Raw genomic sequence first — 22004 nt, forward strand, 5'->3', positions numbered from 1 at the left:
AAAAGCGGAATCTAATCTGTACCTTTTGCAGCCCCTTAAAGCACTCCACCCTAGTCCTCACAACCTTGGGGAAACGGGGTGCAGCGGAGAGTTATTGTCCGACGGTGACGTCACCAGAAGCAGGACTGAAACTCCATACCTCATGCTTCCCAAGCCACGTTGCTATGCGTGATGCCAGTAACTTGGGGACGCTGTGTGTCCTGCTTCCTTCCTTCATTTAGCAAATACTGAGTCTCAGAGGTGTGACAAACACAGGCACTTGGAGAAAGACCGTGCAGCTGGGAGACAGGGGCCGGCCTACCCGGCCAGGACACAAGAGATGCGGAAGGATTTCTGCCCCAAATCTGCTTAGGACACCTTCTTTCACACGTTTTATGGAGCAGGTACCGCCCCCTCACCACTATTGGCTAAACCGGTTTGAGTGATAACAGTCTGGACCAATTAAAGGAAAGGGGTGGGCTTTCTTAACAAGCTCCTCCACCTTGGCCCAGCGGTTGTTTTGATTGGCAGATAACTTCAGCCCGGCCCCCGCTTTGAAGGCACCTGTCTGTCTACCTTTAGGTACGCGGTCTTTAACGCCCACTCTCCATGCCTTCCTCCGCTTTCCCCGCCCACCTCCAAGACCAGCCAATGGTTTGAGGGCAGAATATGCTATACTAACCAATTAAAAACAGCTCTAAACTTGACGGACGACTTCCCGCCCCTGATCAGCCTAGCCCCTCCCCCACACCAATTGGCTTAGGAGAGGGGGGCGGGTGCATCCAATCAGCACGACACGGACCTTTTGATTGACGTGCGGGTCCTCGCGCTGGCGTGTTGTGCCCTGAGGCGGGAGGAGGAGGCGGGGCGCGGCGAAACCCTGACCCAATCCGAGAAGCCTGCGCTTGAGGCCAATCGAACGCCGCGCCTTGGGGCAATTGTCCAATCGACGAGAGAGGGCCGGCCGCATCCCTGCCGCGAACCAATAGGACGCGGGACAGGGGCAAGAGCGACGTGTAGCGGGATCAATGATAGGCCTATATTCGGTGCTCGGAGGCGGGTCGGCGCCAGAGACGAGAAGAGAGGAGGGGAGGCCTCCTCCGCCGCCGCCATCTTGGACCGGGCCCGGTCAGCTTCCGCGGAGCCATCGGCAGACGCCGCGGCCTCCCTTGAGCCCCGACCCCGTCGTCAGACAACCCTGGGCCCACTTACCCCACCCCACTTCCGCCTCGCGCCGCTATCGCGATAGCGCCCGGGCCTGGGGCGCGAGAAAAAGGCGGCGGGCGCTCGCCTCCCCCGCCTGTCGCGATACAGTCCTCAGCGGCGGCGCCAGCTCCTGTGGTGAGAGCGTCAGGCTCGACTGGGCCAGACCCCTTATTCCCCTCCTCTCCCCCGGCGCTTTCGCCTGCCGTCCCCGCGGCCTCCCGCCCTGGCGACAGCGCCGCCTGTCGCGACATGCCCCCGCTGCCGCAGGAGGCGTCCGTCGCGGCTTTAGCGCCGGCCGTCTCCTCAGTGCGCGGGCCCCTGCCCTTCCCTCCTCCTGTCTTCACGCCCCTCGACCGCGCTCCGGGCCGTTCCCGCGACCCGGGCTCCGTCCCTGCCCCGCGTGGCATCCGTGTCGGGCCCCTCGGTCGGGGTGCGAGTGGTGCGCCCTCCCGTGTGCGGCGCCCGCCCGTCTCCCTGTTGGTATTGGCTCCTTCTGGAAGGATGTCGGCGCTCCTGGGCTCAGGTGCCCGCCCCGTCGGGGTCAGGGTCTGCCCTCCTCGGCATCATTGCCTTCTGTTGGGGGTCATCGCCGGGCTGGGGCTTGGGTGCCAGCCGTCCAGCCCGAGGACCCCTCTGTTGGAGGACTCCCCCTTCCACGCCGCTCCTACCATTGATGCCGTCTCTGGAGTATGACCCTCCCCACTTAGGTCTAAGTAGCTTCCAGCTTCCTCTTAGTATCTAATGGGGCAGCCTCTTTGGCGATCTGGGGGATAACCCCACCTGGATCGACGAGCCCACCTCCCTGTAGTTGACTTAACCTCCCTTCCACGCTCAAAGTTTCTATTTCTTAGTCTGTAGCTGTTTCTTTGCACTGAGAAAGTCCCTTAGCGCTGAGGCTTCTATATTCCTGAGCCCGGGGCTTCCTTTGGGGAGAGGCTCGGGTGCCTACCTGCTTGGGGTCGGGTTCTGCCCCTCTTGGCCTCAGTGTCTTTTTTTGGGGGGTGGGGGGCATCTCTGGGCTGGGGTGCCTACCTTCATCCCGGTCCAACCCAAGTACCCTTCTGTTGGGGGGACTCTCTTTTGCGCCCCTCCTACCATTGATGCCATCTCCGGAATATGACACCGCACCCCCCATCTAAGGTTCCAGTTCCCCTTGGTATCTGATGGAGGTCCTCTTTGGAGATCTGGGGGGGATAAACCCCCCTGGATGGAAGAGCCCAGCTCCTTGTGGTTGGACTTACCTCCCTCCCACGCTCAGAAGTTTTCAGCTCTTAGCCTGTAGCTCTTCCTTTTTGCTGTGAAAAGTTCCTTGGAGCTGAGACTTTTACATATCAGAGCCTGGGGCTTTCTTTTGGGAGGAGCATGACTTTTTCTTGGGTTTCAGGACTCTTCTCTGTTACCTGAGGTCACAGGTCTCACCCCTTTGGCCTTGGTGCCTTCTGCCCCTGACTTTGCTGACGTGAGCTTGCCTGGGTCCCAAAGACTTGGCCTCTCTCGTCTGCCTGTTTCAGGGTGGGCCTTCTCGTAATGTCACCTCTACTGCAGGGGAGGTATGGGAGGGTGGTGCTCTTTAGCTCCCCGCAGGTACCTGCTCCTGTCTTGGTGAAATATCCCAAACCCCCACTTGATGTTGTTTGTGTTCGCCTGTTGTGGGCAGCGCAAGCACTCCGTTTTCTAAGTAGCACCTACCTAGTTCAGGGGCTGTCACTTCCCCTAGGAGGACTGCTCCTGCCCTTGTGATATGGGTTTTTTGGCATCTCATCTCATATGAACTGTAGCCTCCCTTAGGTCTGAGGCTTCTACTCCCTTCCACATCAGTCCCTTCTTTGGGGTGTAATCTCTCCAGGGCCCAGGATCCCCCACCTGCACGGTATTAGTGTCAGTCCCTCATCTGTGGGTGTGTAAACTTTTTGGTGGCACAGAGAAACCGTCTTGGCTCACACCCCCACCCTGCTGGTCCCCATAGGAGCATGAGGCTTCCCAAACATGGGTTCCTGTATTGTGGGGTATGGGCTTTCTGTCTGGGGTTGTGCTTTTTCTTCAGAGTAAGAAACATTTTTTTGGTGTTGCCTTCCCCACGGATAAGGTTCCTGCCTTCTTGGTGTTGGTAACAACCCCTCTTCTGGATTCAAGGTGCCCATACCTCCGTGTGTCCCCCCTACTGTGGAGCTAAGGACCCTGGTCTAGCATAGGTGCCCAGGGCTGATGCTCTTCCTCCCCCTCCTTGTGATATCTCTGTGGGACGTAGGCTCTGCCCTCTCCTAAGGTGAAGGTTCCTTGCTGTGGGGGTGTGAGGTACCTGAGACTTGGGAACAGACCCCACTGTTGTCCCATTCTCTGGAACCAAGGACTGCTCAGGTGCAGCCAGCCCCCCCACCCTTGATAGGAGGCCTCTCGGTGCGGAGAGCAGACCTCCACCCCAGTGCCTAATGCCCCACTTTCCATTATCGGCTTCCTTCCATGTGGCAGCATCACCTGCCTCCAGGGCTAAGGCTTGCCCTCTGACCTCACTTCCCAGTCAAAGCTGTGCCTACTCCATTAGTAGCTCCTTGCTGTGGAGGTATAGCTCCCTGAATCTAAGGCGCCTCACCCCATGGAACCAAGCCTTTCTGTACAGACACATGACAGTGCCCAGGATTAAGAGCTGCCTGTGTTTCTACTCAGGGCTAAGCCTTCTGCCCTCCCTGCCATACTCCTTGGCAGCCCTCTTTGTGTGACAGTGTCATCTCCCCTGAGGTGAAGTTTTGGGGGCCCTTCTGTCTTAGTTTTGCCCCCTTGTTGTAAGCATTGTTGACTCCTGTGGATCTGGTGTGCTGCTCATCCCATCGCACTTCGTCAGTGTGGGTTCCTCACTAGTGTGATGTGTCTGTCTCTTAGACAAAGGCCTCCTCTTGGTTAAAGCTCCTCCTGGGCCGAGTGCCTGATCCTGCCGTGTCTGTTTACGGCCCCTCACTGTGAGAGTACTAGCTGTCCTGTGCCTGAGGTGCCTACCCCCTCAGACTGGCCCCAGTTACAGTGACCTTCTCTCGGAGGATCATGGTCAGTCCCCAGAGTGGGGAGGGCTCTTATGTGGTAGAAGGTCTCCTTCAAGACTCATGCTCTCATGCTCCATCTTCCTTTCTCCCTGGTCCTTTGCCGTGGGGGTCTAAGGTACAAGCACCCTCTTGATGTGGGGTTTTTCTCTTGGGGGATGTTGCCTTCTCTATGGCTAAGGCTCCTGCCCACTGAAGGACCCAGCCACTCTGGGGGAGATGATGCCCCAGGCCTACAGTTCTCCCCGCTTCTCTGTGGAGGAGTTGCCTTAACCCCACATCAGTGACTCCTTTTGGCATGATCTTCTCCAGGCCTAAGTTGTTGCCCACTTTGATATCAGACTTTCTGTCTCAAACATCACCTCCTGGGGCTAGGGCCCTTATTCCCCTGGCGCCTCACTTCTGACTCCTTCATTTGCCCCCATAGGGTGGTGGTCACCTGTCTATGGGGGGATAGCTCCCCCCCAGGCTAGGTTTCCTGACCCCTTCCTTCACTGTGGAGACTGAGGTGTAGAGCTCTTTGCCTCGGGGTATAAACCGTAAGGCATCTTCTTGCTCTGAGCTAGACCCCCAGCTCTGACGCTACACTGGGCTCCTGGAGTAGAGGGAAGGAGAATAAGCTCTTTAGTGTTGCTGTTTCCCCCATGCAGGAAGTAGCCTTTCTCTAAAGGGAATATGGGAGCACCCCTCAGTGCTGGCATCCAGGCCCCACCTCAGTTGGTGTCCCCTCTGTGGAACTGCCTCCTGGATCCTGGTGTCCAGCCACATTGCCTTCCTGGAGCTGGTATTTTCCTCATCTCAGGATTGGGCCCCAAGTAGGGCATGTTGGCTGACCCCATATGGGGGTGCTGCCTTTTTTTTTTTTTTTTTTGTCGTACCCTTTACTGAGGAGATTTAAGTTCCCTTGAGTGTAAGCTAAGGAGCTCTGAAGGTGCAGTAGTTAAGCGCTGGGCTGCTAACCACAAGGTCTGCAGTTCGAACCCACTAGCCACTCTGTGAGAGAAAGATGTGGCAGTCTACTTCCATAAAGATTGCAGCCTTGGAAACCCTGTGGGGCAATTCTACTGTGTCCTGTAGGGTGGCTGTGAGTCAGAATCGACTCGGCAATGGATTTGGTTTTTTATTTGGTGTGAGTCTAAGGTTCCACCCCTGCCCGCCACCACCTGGAATAGATCCCTATCGGAGGGTGGGGTACAACCTCCCTGGAGTTAAGGTACATTTCCCACCGTTTGTGGGCCTTTTGTTGTAAAGCTTGGTCTGTCGTGCTGCCCTATACAGTAGTTAGTAGTCATGTGGTGATTTAAGTTTTAATTAATTAAAGTAAAGATTCAGTTTGTCAGTTGCACTAGCCACATTACAAGTGTTCGGTAGCCCCATGTAGCCAGTGGCTACCAGATTGGACAGCACAGATATACGACATTTGTTGTGTTGGACAAGACTGTTCAGAGATGGTACCTTCTCCCTGGGTGGGGACCCCTTTTGGTCTGACTTCCTTCTGGGTGTGTTCAGGCTCTGCCGTTAGTGTAGGGATGCTTCAGCCTTGGCAGTTCAGTGTTACTCTGTGCCTGTAGAGTAGGGGCTCCGTGGATCCACAGGAGCTCCTCTGTGGTAGGAACCTGTTCTGGCAGCTGCGGAGTCCTCATAGCATGACCCTCCCTCCTACAGCTCCCTGCAGCTCCCCCCTGGTGTGGGTGTCGGCAGGGGTTGGGGGGGCCTGAGGTGTGGCTGCCAGCTCCCAGCAGCTCAACTCTCCTTGACTGCCAGGCCCGTCTGAGTTGCATGTAGCTTCCTTTAGGGTGGGGAGTTCCTCACTCAGTGTTGGGCATTTGCCACTCTGGTTTCTGTTTTCTTGAGTCTAAGTTACCAATTCATTTGATATGGAATTTCTTTGTGAATGCAGATCAGCTCCCTCCCACCCAGTCACCCTTCTGCCCTCTTATCTTTGTCAGAGGTAGATCTTCTCCTGGCCCTCCCTGGGGCCAGCTGACTCCAGATTGCCAGCTTGCCTTGATGTCGGCCTCTTTGGGTTAAGAGTGTTACCTTCTCCTGGTTTAAGGATCCTGCTCTGGCACGGCCTTCGTGGAGGCTAAGATCCTGTCTGTCTGTGTGGGTGGTCTCAACTCCTAAGAGCTGTAGGCATCTCCTGTCGCCCTGCCTGCCGGCCCTTTCCACAGGTCATCTGTACACACACTCAGGCCGTTTTCCATGAGGTGTCCCTGCTCTTGTCTCCTGACTGGTCTGAGGGGGTCACCTCTCCCAGCGCTGAAATCCTCTCTGCACAGGAAGGGTGAGCTTCAGGTCTCATGCCTTCATGCCCAGCAGTCAGCTGTGTGCTGTGTGACTGTTTCCTACTCTGAAATAGCCTTTTGAGTGTGACTTCTGGGGATAAGGTACTCCATGCTTTAGGAATTTTCCACTTCCTGGGTCAGAGGCACACAAAAGGGATATAACTTTGTTTCAGTAAGGCTCTCGAGTCCCCCTGCAGGCCAGAGCCTGGGCTGGGTCATTGTGGGTCTGGTCTCTGGTCAGATAGGAGATGCGTCCTCCCTTACCGTCCCACCTGCACAGTTATTCCCTGGCCATTCCCGACCACATCCACGTCTCTGGGATCGGCCTGGCCAGGGAATAACTGTGTGTTTGTTCCCAATCTCCCCCAGCAGTGTCCGTCTCCAAGAGAGTATGAAGAGAGTGCATCTGTAGGGCAGGGAAGATGGCGGACAAGCGCAAACTCCAAGGTACTGGACTGCGCATTGCCTGTGTACCCACACATGCTCTCTTGTCTGAACTCTTCATTAAATGCCTGCTGCCTTGGCAGAACTTTAAAAGCCTTCCTTTCCCCCTGGCTAGGTGAGATTGATCGCTGCCTCAAGAAGGTGTCCGAGGGCGTGGAGCAGTTCGAGGATATTTGGCAGAAGGTACAGAGGCTGGGGTTTTAGGAATCTGGGTCTCCAGGGAGGAGTGTGTGGGAGGAGGTTCAGGATTTCTGGGTGTCAGCCAGGGAGAGGGGCTGCATGTCCAAGTGCTAAGGACCAAATAAGAGCACTCTGAGGTGGATCAGGAGAGCTGGGTCCGAAGGCCCCATGCTCATGGAGGAGGGTGGCAAGCCCCCCACTGGCACAGGTACTAGGACCGCCACTGCCATGCTGACTCCTGCATTCTCTTCACCCCTCAGCTCCACAATGCAGCCAACGCGAACCAGAAAGAAAAGTATGAGGCTGACCTAAAGAAGGAGATTAAGAAGCTACAAGTGAGGGTGCTGGGGAGGCCGGACATCTGTGTCCCGAGGGCAGAGGGGACAGTGGGAGTGGACGACTGGGTCCCTGGAGAGGCGGGAGCTGGGGCCTCAATTTCTAGGTCTTGAGGCTGTCTGACTTTCCTGCTGTTCCTGTCTGCAGCGGCTGAGGGACCAGATCAAAACATGGGTAGCGTCCAACGAGATCAAGGACAAGAGGCAGCTCATAGACAACCGCAAGCTCATTGAGACGGTAGGCCCCAGAGTGTGGGTCCCTTGAGGAGAAGGTGGCCTGATTCCTGGGTCCCCTAGAAGTCCCGGGAGGAGGAGGAGGGTCTCCATGCCTAAGGATCAGTAGGCACTCAGAGCCCGAAAGGGGGGGCCACAGGTTCACGTTTGAGCCTTTGTTGTCCTGTAGTCAGCGCCTCTCCTGCCAACTGCCCTCTCCACAGCAAATGGAACGGTTCAAGGTGGTGGAACGAGAGACCAAAACCAAAGCTTACAGCAAGGAGGGCCTGGGTCTGGCGCAGAAGGTGGACCCCGCCCAGAAGGAGAAGGAAGAGGTCGGCCAGTGGCTCACGGTGAGCTGGGGTTGAAAAGAGGAGGTGAGCGCTGGGGGCTTTGCCCTGCCCCCACCCAAGACACGGAGAGGCTCTGGGCTGACTTTGTCTCCCCTGTCTCCTAGAACACCATCGACACCCTAAACATGCAGGTGGACCAGTTTGAGAGTGAGGTGGAGTCCCTGTCGGTGCAGACACGCAAGAAGAAGGGCGACAAGGATGTGAGTGGGGGGAGCCCCGGCACCTGAGGTGGAGGATGGCAATGGGCTGGTGAGCTGCGGGAGTGGGGTCTGGATCCCTGGGGTGCAGCAGTGGGGAGTTAGAGTAGTGGATGCGGAACTGGCAGGACTTCGCAGCTGCCTAGGAATGGGGCAGGTGGATGCGAGACAACCTCAGGGGTCTAGCCTTGGTGTCTGTGTGAGTGGTGGGGACTTCGAGAAGAGGACTGGTTTGGGAGGAAGGCACTGAGACCAATTTGGGCCTCAGAGCAAGTGTGAGACCCAAAGAGTCCCACAGCACTGAAGGCCGTGATTCTAAGGCCCAGATTCTAAAACTCCAGGATCGTAGGATTTGAGTTCATGGGGATCCAAGCTGTATCTACTTGTTGGCACAGGAAACAGGGATCAGAGCTGGTCCTCAGGGAAGCTGGGGGGGTAGCTAGGGAGCTGGGAGCTGTGCCATCAGAGTTGGATGTCTGAGACTGAGGGGTTTGGAATCCTGGGCTCTCTCCTTGAAGAGAGAGGGGATTTGGAATTGGGACTAAAATGTCAAATACTAAAGGAAGTTGTAGGGGGGGGTCTTGGAAAGGGGAGAGTCAGGTTTCTAGAGAGCCTAGGGACTGGGCTTTGGAATCTGGGGTTCCCTATGGATGGGATGGAGGGTGGTCCTGATGATGATGATTATCATGATGATGAACATCAAGCTCCCCACAAATGGGGTTGGTTGTTGTTACTTTTGGAGCGTGGCAGGGTGCGGGGCTGTATCTTTATCCCAGAGGGTGGTCAGAGCTGTTGGGGGGACGAGCAGAGCAGCTGGGACGACAGGGGCTGTGTGGTGGGCTGGCGCCAGGATCTCTGAGTCTTTCAGAGGGTCCCAGGGGCCCAAGTAGACTCTGGGCTTTCTGAAGCCACAGGGGGCCTGGGGTGGGAGCTGTTGGATCCCCGAGGTGTCCAGGCCTGAGATGGGGTTCCCACAGGGGTCAGAGGGCAGGCAGCCTCCATGCTTCCCCGAGCTGGGAGGGGCTGGTGCGGGGCCTCTGGGTCTCATGGGGGTCTGGGACTGAGGACAGGTTCTGTGGGGGCAGGAGGGCCGGGGCATGCGCCGGGCCACCCCTGAGCCTGGCCCTGGGCTCGCCAGCAGAAGCAGGACCGGATCGAGGGCTTGAAGCGGCACATTGAAAAGCACCGCTATCATGTGCGCATGCTGGAGACCATCCTGCGCATGCTAGACAACGATTCCATCCTTGTCGACGCCATCCGCAAGATCAAGGACGATGTCGAGTACTACGTCGACTCCTCCCAGTACCCTGACTTCGAGGAGAACGAGTTCCTCTACGACGACCTGGACCTCGAGGACATTCGTGAGGCCCCACGGCTGGCCTGTGGGCACAGGGGGTAGGGCTGGCGGAGGGCATCAGAGCCTGCTGAGCCTGCCCCTCTGCTGCCCCACAGCACAGGCGCTGGTCGCCACCTCCCCACCCAGCCACAGCCACATGGAGGATGAGGTCTTCAACCAGTCAAGCAGCACGCCCACCTCAACCACCTCTAGTTCGCCCATCCCGCCCAGCCCAGCCAACTGCACCACGGTGAGGCTGGGTGTCTGCATCCGGGGTCCCCCGAGCCCAGGGAGTGGGCGTCTGGTTTCCTGAGAGGGTGCTGGAAGTCAAGAGGATGGAAGCGGGGTCTCTCAGGAGTAGCCTGGGTAGGGTCATTGAGGACACAGGAGCCTAGGGATCTGTCCAGGCCTTAAGGGGACTGAGGCCTCTAACTTTGTGAGCTGGGTCCTTGGTGTATGCTGTGGGAGAGGCCCCTGCTTGGTGCCTGAAGGAGGCTGGGCTCTGGGTGCCTTGGGGTGGGTGTCTAGGGGCTGGTTCCCATAAGGACGGCAGGTTCCTGGGTTCTTAGAGTTGGGCGGTGGGTGGCTGGCTCTTGGGAGACTGGGACAGCAGAAGCAGGACTTGGTGGGTTCTCAGAGGAGGTCCAGTCTTAGTCTGCAGTAAGGCAGAGCCCCAGGGTTGTGGTCAGCGCCTGGTCTAGATCCCAGGCGGCTTGGAGATTTACGTTTGTGTGTAGGGCCCAGAGCTCATATGGGCTTCTGACTCGTCTTCCCCTCAGGAAAACTCCGAGGACGACAAGAAGAGGGGCAGATCGACAGACAGTGAGGTCAGCCAGGTGGGTCAGAGACTGGATGTGACGGGTGTCTGCCTCTTTATTCACATGCTCCCCAAGGTGGATCAGGGCCAAGTACCAGGCAGTGCACTAGATCTTGGGAGTACAGAGGTGGGCTAAGGGTCAATGTCTGCTCTGGAGGGAGAGCCTGGCAGACACCAGTACAGGGGGTGACACCGGGCACCACCCTGGCCAGGATGGCAGTCAGGAAATGGTGCTCAGAGGCAGCCTGTGTGCTGGATTTTAGAGAAGAAAGCAGGGAACGGTGAATACTCCAGGGAGAGGCATGGCAGGTAGGAAAGCAAGAGTCCTGGGGTAAAATGTGGAGGTATCGAGACTGCCGGCAGGGTTTTTGGGGGCCCGGGGCCTTGTTGTGACAGACGTCGAATCTTCGGGCCGAGGAGTGTTGACGCTGTGGACTAGCTCTGAAAGGGTCAGACGAGGCTGAGAAATACTACGTTAGGAACACCCAACAGGTTTCTGTTCTTGGGGACTTCTCGGGGCCTTTGCTGTGCTAATGGGCATTGCCACATTCCACGAACGGCAGACAGCGCACAGCATCTCTTAGCATTGCTCCTGGAACTCTGCTGTTAGGAGCGCACTGTGAATGTGCTGCCACAGGAGGAGGGCAAGTGAAGCAGGAGTACAGGGGACCCGAAGCTGCTCCGTGGGCTAGCGTGTAGGCAGCCCTGACAGGGAGGCCCTGGGGTGGGCCTTGCTGAGACTGGGGGCAGGGAGTTGTCCTCAGTCAGGAGCAGTGAGGGGAGAGGCAGCGTAAGCAGGGCATCTGGGAAAGAGGCAGGGGCTCGGGCCAGGGGCTCCCGGTGCCTGGCTTAACTCTGCATTCTCCCAGGTCCCCACAACCAAGCTGGAGCCCCGGGAAGGAGTTGATCTAGGGTCCCATGTGGTGGGCAGTGAGGGCAAGATGCCGGTGGGGTGGCCAGGAGTCGCCAAGAGCAGGTTGTAGCTGGAATGCGGTGATGGTGCAGTTGACTGTGTCTGTGTCCCCTGCACTGCTTTGTGGAGTGCTGGTAATTTGTGGTCCCACAAGTTGCTTTTGTGACCCTTCGCATGACATTGAGAGTTTCAGTTTTTCAGATATTTTTCATTCTACCTGTAGACATGTAGGTTGCCCCAGCTAATCTTGTATTGAGGACGTTCAAGTCTTTGCTGTTGGACGCTTGGTTTGTCCCAGCTAATTTCGTATTGATAGACGTTTAGATGTTTCCACCTCATCCCGTCATTGGACAGACAGGTTTTTCCCACTGTTCTCTTACCAGTGACACAAATGGTATGCCCCATCCTGGTGGGACACCCGTGGGGAAGTATCCAGGGAGGACTTGGGGATCTGGGTGTGGCCGGGAATAGATTGGAGTGTTGTCAGCATGATGGCAGTGAGTGGAGCCAGGAGGGCGAGGGCAGCAGTGGGACAGTGAGGAGGCGAGTATGGTGAAGACAGAACCTGAGCTGGGTCGGGGGGCGAAGTGTGTGAGAGATCTGCCCATCCAGAGTGGGGTGTCCTGACCCTCTTCTCTCTCCCATCTAGTCTCCAGCCAAAAACGGCTCCAAGCCTGTCCACAGCAACCAGCACCCTCAGTCCCCAGCTGTGCCGCCCAGCTACTCCTCTGGCCCCCCACCTGCCACCTCTACCCTGAGCACCACCCCTGGCAACAACGGGGCCCCTACCCCAGCAGCACCCTCAAGTGCCCTGGGATCCAAGGCCAGTCCAGCTCCCAGCCACAACTCGGGCACCCCCGCTCCCTACGCCCAGGCTGTGGCCCCACCAGCCCCCAGTGGGCCCAGCGCAGCCCAGCCCCGGCCACCCAGCGTCCAGCCTGGCGGGGGAGGCGGTGGTGGAGGAGGAGGAGGAGGGAGCAACAGCAGCAGTAACAGCAGCGGAGCTGGAGGTGCTGGCAAGCAGAATGGCGCCACCAGTGAGTAGGGAGATGGGGGCGTGGGGCAGGAGGGGAGACCGGGACAGCAGCCCACAGCCCCTTCTCTTCCCCTCCTCCTGCCCCAGGTTACAGCTCCGTGGTGGCAGACAGCCCAGCAGAGGTGGCTCTGAGCAGCAGTGGGGGCAGCAGCACCAACAGCCAGGCTCTGGGTCCCCCCTCCGGCCCCCACAACCCACCTCCCAGCACCTCGTGAGTGACTCGGCCACCCAGACCTCCTTCCACTCCCACATCTCACAGATACCACCTGCCCCTTGCTGGTCTGCCGCCTTGGCTAAGCCTGTGCACTACTTCTTCCCACCTGGGACATTTGCTGCATCCATCCCCAACTTTGCTCTCTGGAATGTCCTGAAGTATTTCCTCTTCTAATTAGGATTTCCCTCCTCTCCCTGCACACCCACTGTGCATCCCTCCTGGAATATGCTCCGACTGCCCGTTTTCCACAGGAGCTTCTATTTCTCTCCCTTCTCCCCCATTGCCCACGCTCAACCCCACTGCAGCTACCGTTCCACGTGTTCAGTGTCTGCCTTCCAAAGTGCAACAGCCCAAAGGCCTCCTTCCACTCCCCCGCCACCCCTCCAAGCCTGTCTCTCATCCCCAGAACAGTGCCCTAAGAGGTCTGGTCTCCTTAAGGGATGAAGGAAGGCCGTCTCCTGGCCGGCCTCCTCCCGGGCTCTCGTCAGGCTGCCCCAGGGAAAGCGTCTGACTTCCATCCCCTTTGAGCAGCGTGCTTGTGTTTGTGATTGGAACATTCACTTCCTACACCTGCCTTCCTCTTCCACAGACCCTTCCCCAGGGCCTGTCTATTCCCTGCTAAACAATCCAAAGAGGCGTTCTCCCTTTTATCTACTAGTCACTTGTGTGGTCTTCTGTGGGAGCATCCTGAGCAGCCTTGCTCCCGCCTCGCAGCACTGATAAGCAGTGACTCCTAAGCCTGGGGTCTGCTCTGCCCCCGGGATGTTGCAGCATGCTGCCTCACTTCATGCCCACCTCCATGGCCTGCATCAGTGCCCTCGGCCTGTCCTCCAGATCCCACCTTCTCGATCTCTCCTCTCTCTGACTCCTCCCTCTGTCTGCCCACACCTCTCTACTCTTGGCCTCATCTCAGCACCCCCTTCTCTGTCCTCAGAAAGGAACCCAGTGTGGCAGCTCCAACGGGGGCTGGGGGTGTGGCCCCAGGCTCAGGGAACAACGCCGGGGGACCCAGCCTCCTGGTGCCACTACCTGTGAATCCCCCCAGCTCCCCAACGCCCAGCTTCAGTGAGGCCAAGGCAGCAGGGGCACTACTCAATGGGCCCCCGCAGTTCAGCACAGCCCCGGAGATCAAGGTGAGCTCTCCATGTGCTCCCCCCTGGGCCCCAAGCCTGCTCCTTTCCTCGCCCTCTCGGACGCATCCACCTTGGTGTCCAGGCCCTGTTGTCCCAGCACTGGTGTTTTCTGTCCCGTTTTTTCAAGCCTCTGCAGAGTCTCTGTTTCTCTAGCTTTCTGTCCCTTTCCTGCGCTTGCTCTTCCTCTGGGTCTTTCTGTGCTTAGTCACACCCTGATCTTTGGGGCTCTCTTTTTCTTGTGGTCTGTCACTGCTTCCCTACATTTCTCGCACTTTCTTAATGGGTATTTTCACTTGCTCTTTCTGGGTTTCGGTCTTCATGTCTCTCCTCCTCTCAACCCCTGGTCTCTGTCCCCGTTTCTCCTCATAAGGCACTGGACCATCGTCTAGCCTGCTGCCCTCCTTTTCCCTTGTAAGAAACCACTTTAGCTGAGCAAAGACTTGTTGAAGTTTGCTCTGGGCCAGGACAGTCTAGTTCCTTCCTTCAGGAAGCTTGTCCATGGGTGGGGAAATAGACTGTGACCGCACATGTTGCAGTGACTGCTCAGGACTCGCTTAGGAGCATCTCCGCCCTCACTCTCTGCTGGTAATCAGGGAAGGGGCCTGGGATCTGAGTGGGCAGGTGGACGGCTAGGCAGGAGTTCAACAGAGAGAGGGAGACAGGTGTCCACCCTGCAGGAGGGCTCATGGGCTGGCTGTGAGGTGGTGGTGTGCATCGAGGTCTTGAGCTATAGGTTCTCACCACAGCCTGTATGTGGGGAGGCAGAGGGAGTACTCGCTCTGCAGCCAGGTGTCCTGGTTTGAGCATACTCTGGGCACACACTGACCTTTCTGCACCTGAGTGTCATCATCTGGAAATTGGGCATCATCTCTGTTTTACCTACACCTAGGCTTCTACCCCACATGTCTGTCAGTTTGTCATACTGTGGTGGCTTGTGTGTTGCTGTGATGCTGGAATCTATGCCACTGTTACTTCAAATACCAGCAAGGTCACCCATGGTAGACAAGTTTCACCTGAGCTTCCAGACTAAGACAGACTCGGAAGAAGGACCTGGCGGTCTACTTCTGAAACAATTAGCCAGTGAAAACCTTACGAATAGCAGTGGAACATTGATAACAGTGCCGAAAGTTGAGCCCCTCAGGTTGGAAGGCACTCAAAATACGACTAAGGAAGAGCTGACTCCTCAAAGTAGAGTCAACCTTCATAACCTGGATGAGTCAAGCTTTTGGGACTTTCATTTGTTGACGTGGCACAACTCAAAATGAGGAGAAACAGCTGCAAACATCCATTAATAATTGGAATGTGGAATGTACGAAGTCTGAATCTAGGAAAATTCGAAGTCATCAAAAATGAGATTAAATGCATAAACATCGGTATCCTTGGCAATAGTAAGCTGAAATGGACTGGTATTGGCCATTTTGAATAGGCCAATCGTATGGTCTGCTATGCCGGGAATGACAACTTGAAGAGGAATGGGATTGCATTCATTGTCAAAAAGAACATTTCAAGATTTATCCTGAAGTACAGCACTGTCAATGATAGGATAATATCCATACACCTACAAGGAAGACTGGTTAATATGACTGTTATTCAGATTTACACACCAACCACTTATGCCAAAGATGAGGAAATCGAAGATTTATACCAACTTCTGCAGTCTGAAGTTGATCAAACATGCAATCAAGATGCATTAATAATTAGTGTGATTAGAACGGGAAAGTTAGAAACAAAGAAGGAGGATTGGTAGTTGGAAAATACAGCCTTGTGATAGAAACGACACCGAGGTCACATGATAGAATTTTGCAAGACCAGTGATGTCTTCATTGCAAATACCTTTTTTCACCAACATAAATGGCGACTATACACATGGACCTCACCAGATGGAACACACAGGAATCAAATTGACTACATCTGTGGAAGGAGACGATGGAAAAGCTCAATATCAGTCAGAACAAGGCCAGGACCAACTGTGGAACAGACCAGTTGCTCCTATGCAAGTTCAAGTTGAAGCTGAAGAAAATTAGAACAAGTCCACGAGAGTCAAAGTATGACCTTGAGTACATTCTACCTGAATTTAGAGTCCATCTCAAGAATAGATTTGACGCGTTGAACACTAATGATTGAAGACCACACGAGTTGTGGGATGACATCAAGGACATCATGCATGAAGAAAGCAAGAGATCATTAAAAAGACAGGAAAGAAAGAAAAGATGAAAACAGATGTCAGAAGAGATTGTGAAACTTGCTCTTGAATGTAGAGTAGCTAAAGCAAAAAGAAGAAATGATAAAGTAAAAGAGCTGAACAGAAGATTTCAAAGGGCAGCTTGAGAAGACAAAGTAAAGCATTATAATGAAATGTGTGAAGACTTAGAAAACCGAAAGGGAAGAACATGCTCGGCGTTCTCAAGCTGAAAGAACTGTAGAGAAAATTCAAGCCTCGAGGTGAATATTGAAGGATTCTATGGGGAAAATATTAAACCACCCAGGAAGCTTAAAAAAAAGAAGGAATATACAGAGTCACTGTACCGAAAAGATTGGTTAACATTCAGCCATTTCAGAAGGTAGCATATGATCAAGAACCAATGGGACTGAAGGAAGAAGTCCAAGCTGCACTGAAGGCATTGGCAAAAAATAAGGCTCCAGGAATTGATGGAATACAAATTGAGATGTTTCAACAAACGGATGCAGCAGTGGAAATGCTCACTTTTCTAAATTTGGAAGACAGCTACCATATTTGTGCCCATACCAAAGAAAGGTGATCCAACAGATGCGGAAATTATCAAATAGTATCATTAATATCACACTCAAGTAAAATTTTGCTAAAGATTATTTAAAAGCGGCTGCAGCAGTACATCAACAGGGAACTGCCAGAAATTCAAGCCCGATTCAGAAGAGGATGTGGAATGAGGGATATCATTGCTGATGTCAGATGGATCCTGGCTGAAGCAGAGAATACTAGAAAAATGTTTACGTGCGTTTTATTGACTCTGCAAAGGCATTTGACCGTGGATCATAACAAATTATGAATAACATTGGGAAGAATGGGAATTCCAGAATGCTTAATTGTGCTCATGAGGAACCTGTATGTACATATATCAAGAGGCAGTCGTTCAGATAGAACAAGAGGACACTCCGTGGTTTAAAATTAGGAAGTTTGCATCATGGTTGTATCCTTTCCTCATATTTACACCATCAGTACGCCGAGCAAATAATCAGAGAAGCTGGACTCTATGAAGAAGAATGAGGCATCAAGATTGGAGGAAGACTCATTAACAACCTGTGATATGCAGGTGACACAACCTTGCTTGCTGAAAGTGAGAAGGACTTGAAGCACTTATTGATGAAGATCAAAGACTATAGTCTCAGTATGGATTACACCTTAAATAATACAAAAATCCTCACAACTGGACCAATAAGCAACATCATCATAAACAGAGAAAAGATTGAAGTTGTCAAGGATTTCATTTTACTTGGATCCACAATCAACGCCCATGGAAGCAGCAGTCAAGAAATCAAATGATGCATTGTATTGGGCAAATCTGCTGCAAAAGACCTCTATAAAGTATTAAAAAGCAAAGATGTCACTTTAAGGACTAAGGTGTGCCTGACTCAAGCCATGGTGTTTTCAATTGCCTCATATGCATGCGAAGGCTGGATAATGAATAAAGAAGATCGAAGAAGTATTGACGCCTTTGAATTATGGTGTTGGTAGAGAATATTGAATATACCATGGACCACCAGAAGAACAAACAAATCTGTTTTCGACGAAGTACAGCCAGAATGCTCCTTAGAAGTAAGGATGGCAAGATTTTGTCTCACATATTTGGACATGTTATCAGGAGGGACCAGTCCCTGGAGAAGGACATCGTGCTTGGTAAAGTAGAGGGTCAGTGAAAAAGAGGGAGACCCTCAATGAAAGGGATTGACACAGTGGCTGCAACAGTGGGCTTAAGCACTGAGGATGGCACAGGACTAGGCATTGTTTCTTTCTGTTGTACATATTTGCTATGAGTCAGAACTGACTGGACAGCACCAAACAACATCACCAGGCTCCTTTGGAAGATGATTAACTACCCAATGATGAGGACAGTGGAGGGAGGGAGGGTGGTGTGTTCGGAGGTCTGAGTGGGAGAAAAGGGTTCAGGGCTGGGGTGAGGCGAAGGGTGTGGTTCCTTCAAGAGAGATTTGACAGTGAGTGGACAAATGATAACAGGGCTGTGGGGGATGAGGGATGACTACCCTAGGTTATGGTGGACAGGGAGCCGCCCCTGAACTCGCGTTCGTGTGAGGCTGCCTTGACCAGAAGGAACAGAAGCCTGCTCTGACTGCTTAACTGTGAAAGGGGGTTTGAATTCAGGGGCTAGAGGGGCAACTGCTTATTTACTGATGGGACTTGGTACAGAGACAGAGGGAAGCCTGTCACCCCTGTGCCCCCATACCTGTGTCAAAGGCAAAGAAGTTAGAATCCAAGCATGCGGTGCTTGGAGGAGGAATGTATGCTGGGGCCGCATCACCTAACAGATGGGCACGCTGCACACACTCTGATGTTTAATTCCTTTCCCTGGGGAATATCATGAACCTCTGTTTTCAAAGTCGCTGCACAGTCTCCCTGAGAGTCCACACTCCCCAGGCATTCCTTTATTGAGGGACACTTAGTTGTTCCGGGTTTTTTCCCTCATCACAGTGTTGCACTGAAAGTTCTCCTATGTGCAGAGCCTAAGAAGGAGAACTCAGGATGTGGGCATTTTACATTTGACATCCAATGGCCTTTTCTGATGGGTCCTCTGGGTACTCTCCCGCCAACACAGGCAGGGTGCCAGGCTCTGTGCCTACTCCCGGAGCCCAGTTCTCTACTCAGGGCCTCAGCCTAGGCACCTCTTCTCCCTGCAGGCGCCCGAGCCTCTGAGCTCCTTGAAGTCCATGGCAGAGCGGGCAGCCATCAGCTCTGGCATCGAGGACCCTGTGCCAACGCTGCACCTGACAGAGCGAGGTGAGGGTCTGGGGGTAGTGGAGGGCAGGCCAACATGGAGGGGTGGGCCCCAGGCTGGTCTCACCACTGAGGGGTCTGGCCCTGCCTCCCCACAGACATCATCCTGAGCAGTACATCGGCCCCGCCAGCCTCAGCCCAGCCACCTCTGCAGCTGTCGGAGGTGAACATCCCACTGTCCCTGGGCGTGTGTCCCTTGGGGCCTGTGCCCCTCACCAAGGAGCAGCTCTACCAGCAGGCCATGGAAGAGGCCGCCTGGCACCACATGCCCCACCCTTCTGACTCCGAGCGCATCCGGTGAGGGGCCCAAGGGGGACTGGGGGCCAGGACCTGAGGTGGAGGGAGGAGGCGTGGCTGGGGATCAGGTGCCAGGCGCTGAGGTAAAGGTTGCTGGTTTTGTTGGCATTAAGACCAGGTGCTGAGCCTGTGGTAGTAGACTGGGACCCAGGGGGTTGGGCACCTGGTACAGGTTCTCCAGAGGAGGTGGGATGATGAGGAGCCCCAGAAGTCCCCCCTTGATCTGTGAGAGGTGTGGGCACGAGCCCGTAGGTCTAGGGTGTCCTGTCGGAATCCTGCACCTGAGTGTTGGGCAATCAAGACAGTGGGTGGACCTTGACACCCCTGAGGTCAGGAGCCACAGGCAGCTGGTGCTGACACCCTCGAATGTTACCCCACAGGCAGTACCTCCCCCGGAACCCATGTCCAACGCCCCCCTACCACCACCAGATGCCGCCCCCGCACTCGGACACTGTGGAGTTCTACCAGCGCCTGTCGACTGAGACGCTCTTCTTCATCTTCTACTATCTGGAGGTACAGCAGGGCCCTGGGGCAGCCTCGCGCCCCCCGGCTTCGCCGCCACCGCCGCCGTCCCCCCTCGGGCTGGAGGGGTGAGGTGGGTGCCCCACTGCGGCCACCGGAACCGCACCCCCTTCCCGTCCCCCAGTCCTGGGCCCCCCAGACCACATCTGTCCCTACCCCATTTCCAGTTCAGATTGGCCTCCCAGCCAGGCTGGCCTATGCAGCACAGGAGTCAGGGAGCCCCGCTTAGATATGTCCACAGTCCCTTCCCCACTTGGGCAGGTCCCTGTAGTCCAGGCTGTGCTCACTGGCACGTTCTCAGGCCTCCATCAGGGAACCATCCAACCTCCTCATGACCCCAGTGAGTGATGAGTAACCTTCACCCTCATGCTGACTCGAGGACTTTCTTTGCCTCCTGTCAGCTCTCAGCACATTAGTTTCTCTTCCTTCTCAAAGCTTCTCTGAAAGCCATCTCCACTCCTGTCTCACTTTCCTTCTCCTGGTCAGCATTGGTATGTTCTGTGCCCCCAGCCCCAGCTCCAGTTGGATGGTCCAGCCCAACCCTGGTCTGAGGCGGGGGCCTGGGTCCAACTCTGATGCCCACCCTGCCCCCGTTCTGTCCCTTGGTTTGAGGGCCCCCTGACACTCCCTCCACTCTTCCTCCCCAGGGCACTAAGGCACAGTACCTGGCAGCCAAGGCCCTAAAGAAGCAGTCCTGGCGATTCCACACCAAGTACATGATGTGGTTCCAGCGGCACGAGGAGCCCAAGACCATCACGGATGAGTTTGAACAGGTGACAGGCCCTCCCTGTCCCCCTGAAGTTGTCATCAGGCCAGGTCCACACTTCACACCTGACTCCAGGCCCTGTCTCCCTCCTTCTCCACCCTCCTCAGCAACTCAGGTCCTCCAGCTCCCTAAGGTCCTTCTCCCTCAGGCCACCCACTGTGCCTGGAAAGCTCTGATCATCCAACTCCTAGCCGTCCTTTAGGTCTTAGCTTTAATGCCAGTTCCTCAGAGTAAGCCTTCCCAGAACCATCAGCCTAATGCCTCCACTGCATCCCCTTCTCTGTGGTATGGCTGGGGTTCTCTGACCCTGTGGTGTTTTTTACCCCACGTCACCCGTGTCCACAGATACTCGGTGGGGAAGCTGTTTTCTTAAATGACCATCTCATGTTCTAATGATTGATTGAAACCTCCCACTTCTCTCAAAATATGCTGGAGCCAGACACCTGGGTTTGAGTCCAGCTTAGCTGGTGACCTTGAGCAAGTCACTTGAACCTGTCCAAATTTCCTCCTCTGTAAAAATGGGGGTAAGAGGACCTACCTTATGCAGCTGTGACGAGGATTAAATGAATTAATAACGTGTGAAGTACTTAGTGGTGCCTGCTACAAAGTTAAATGTTACAGACGTATTCTGTTAATATTCAAATTACTTTCAGTTGGTGTGTTCCACAACATTTTGTTCCCACCAAATATTTACCGGATGCCAAGCCCCCTTGGAAGAGAGTGTGTAGAATGAGGTGTTGTCCTTGTCCTAGAGAACTCCTCTCTCCCCCTGCCCCCCACCAACCCCACTCCTTCAGGGGGCAATTTTTTGAGGCACTTCAGACAGTGATCCATTTGGAGCCCAGCCCTTCCCCATTGCATCCCCTCCAGTGTTAACTACAGGCTGTCCCATCCTGGCTTGGTCCAAAACAGCCCTCCAGTCAATGTACTTCAGGGCACCTGGCCATTCAGAAATGCTCACCCCTCCATCACCAATAAGATGTCCCTGGAGGGTGCTTGCGTTTAGACTCTGGGCCTCTTCCAGTCTTTAGGACGGGGTATTGATAGCCCACTCCCCCAAAGCTTCTCACAAGATGATAGAACACGTCGCGCACTTGGCATGCAATGGGTGCTCAAAGCTGCAGCCTTGTGAAGGAAGAGCAGCAGTGCTTCTCAGCACCCCTGGGGCAGAGCGCCAGCTCTGTTGTGAGGCCTCGCTCAGTTTCTCTCTAAAGTGGGCATAGTGGTAAGGATGGAACAAGCCAGGCATGTGTGCTTGGCAGACCCCAGCCCTGAGAGCTGCCTCCCTTCCCTGTCCCTTCACTGACCACCTTCTCCCCTGGCCAGGGCACCTACATCTACTTCGACTACGAGAAGTGGGGCCAGCGGAAGAAGGAAGGCTTCACCTTCGAATACCGCTACCTGGAGGACCGGGACCTCCAGTGACACCGGCCCCTCCCTGAGCCCAACCCCTACCCCACGCATGCTGATCCCCCTGCCTAGGTGAGGGCCCTGCCCTGGAAGATTGGGGGAGCCCCCCCACCCCACGGGGCAGCTCCCTCCCCCAGGAAGCAGGGAGGGGGCCAGGAGGTCTTCTCTTCCTCTCAGCCCCACCCTGGGGGCTTGGGGGCGAGGGCTGCCCCCTCCTCCCCTCCCCAGTGAGGGACATTTTTTGGTAAACCTATTTTCATTTTGGAAAATATTTATGAATAAATAGTTTTATATGACGGCTGGCAGCGGCGGCGGCCTCTCCTGTACCCCTCAGGAACAGAGACTT

At 55.0% G+C, this 22004-nt stretch overlaps 1 protein-coding gene across 2 annotated transcripts; it reads left to right on the forward strand.

Annotated features, from left to right (window-relative positions):
- The first annotated feature begins 1048 nt into the window (after positions 1-1048).
- CNOT3 (CCR4-NOT transcription complex subunit 3) lies at positions 1049-21984 on the forward strand. Of its 2 annotated transcripts, XM_004381742.1 has the most exons (18): positions 1049-1320; positions 6878-6952; positions 7065-7132; positions 7390-7464; positions 7613-7702; positions 7902-8030; positions 8135-8230; positions 9369-9588; positions 9680-9813; positions 10343-10399; positions 11943-12330; positions 12417-12540; positions 13478-13676; positions 18567-18666; positions 18762-18960; positions 19341-19473; positions 20130-20255; positions 21575-21984. In XM_004381742.1, exons 2-18 carry the CDS (start codon positions 6928-6930, stop codon positions 21671-21673), a joined length of 2262 nt encoding a protein of 753 aa, XP_004381799.1. In that variant the 5' UTR covers positions 1049-1320; positions 6878-6927; the 3' UTR covers positions 21674-21984. The 2 variants fall into 2 exon arrangements, with proteins under 2 accessions (XP_004381799.1, XP_023592095.1); XM_023736327.1 differs by lacking the exon at positions 21575-21984 and having other exon boundaries at positions 1111-1320; positions 19341-19555; positions 20130-20353.
- The last annotated feature ends 20 nt before the right edge of the window (positions 21985-22004 follow it).

This window comes from Trichechus manatus, unplaced genomic scaffold (genome assembly GCF_000243295.1).
Source record: "Trichechus manatus latirostris isolate Lorelei unplaced genomic scaffold, TriManLat1.0 scaffold00087, whole genome shotgun sequence".
Classification (NCBI taxonomy): domain Eukaryota; kingdom Metazoa; phylum Chordata; class Mammalia; order Sirenia; family Trichechidae; genus Trichechus; species Trichechus manatus.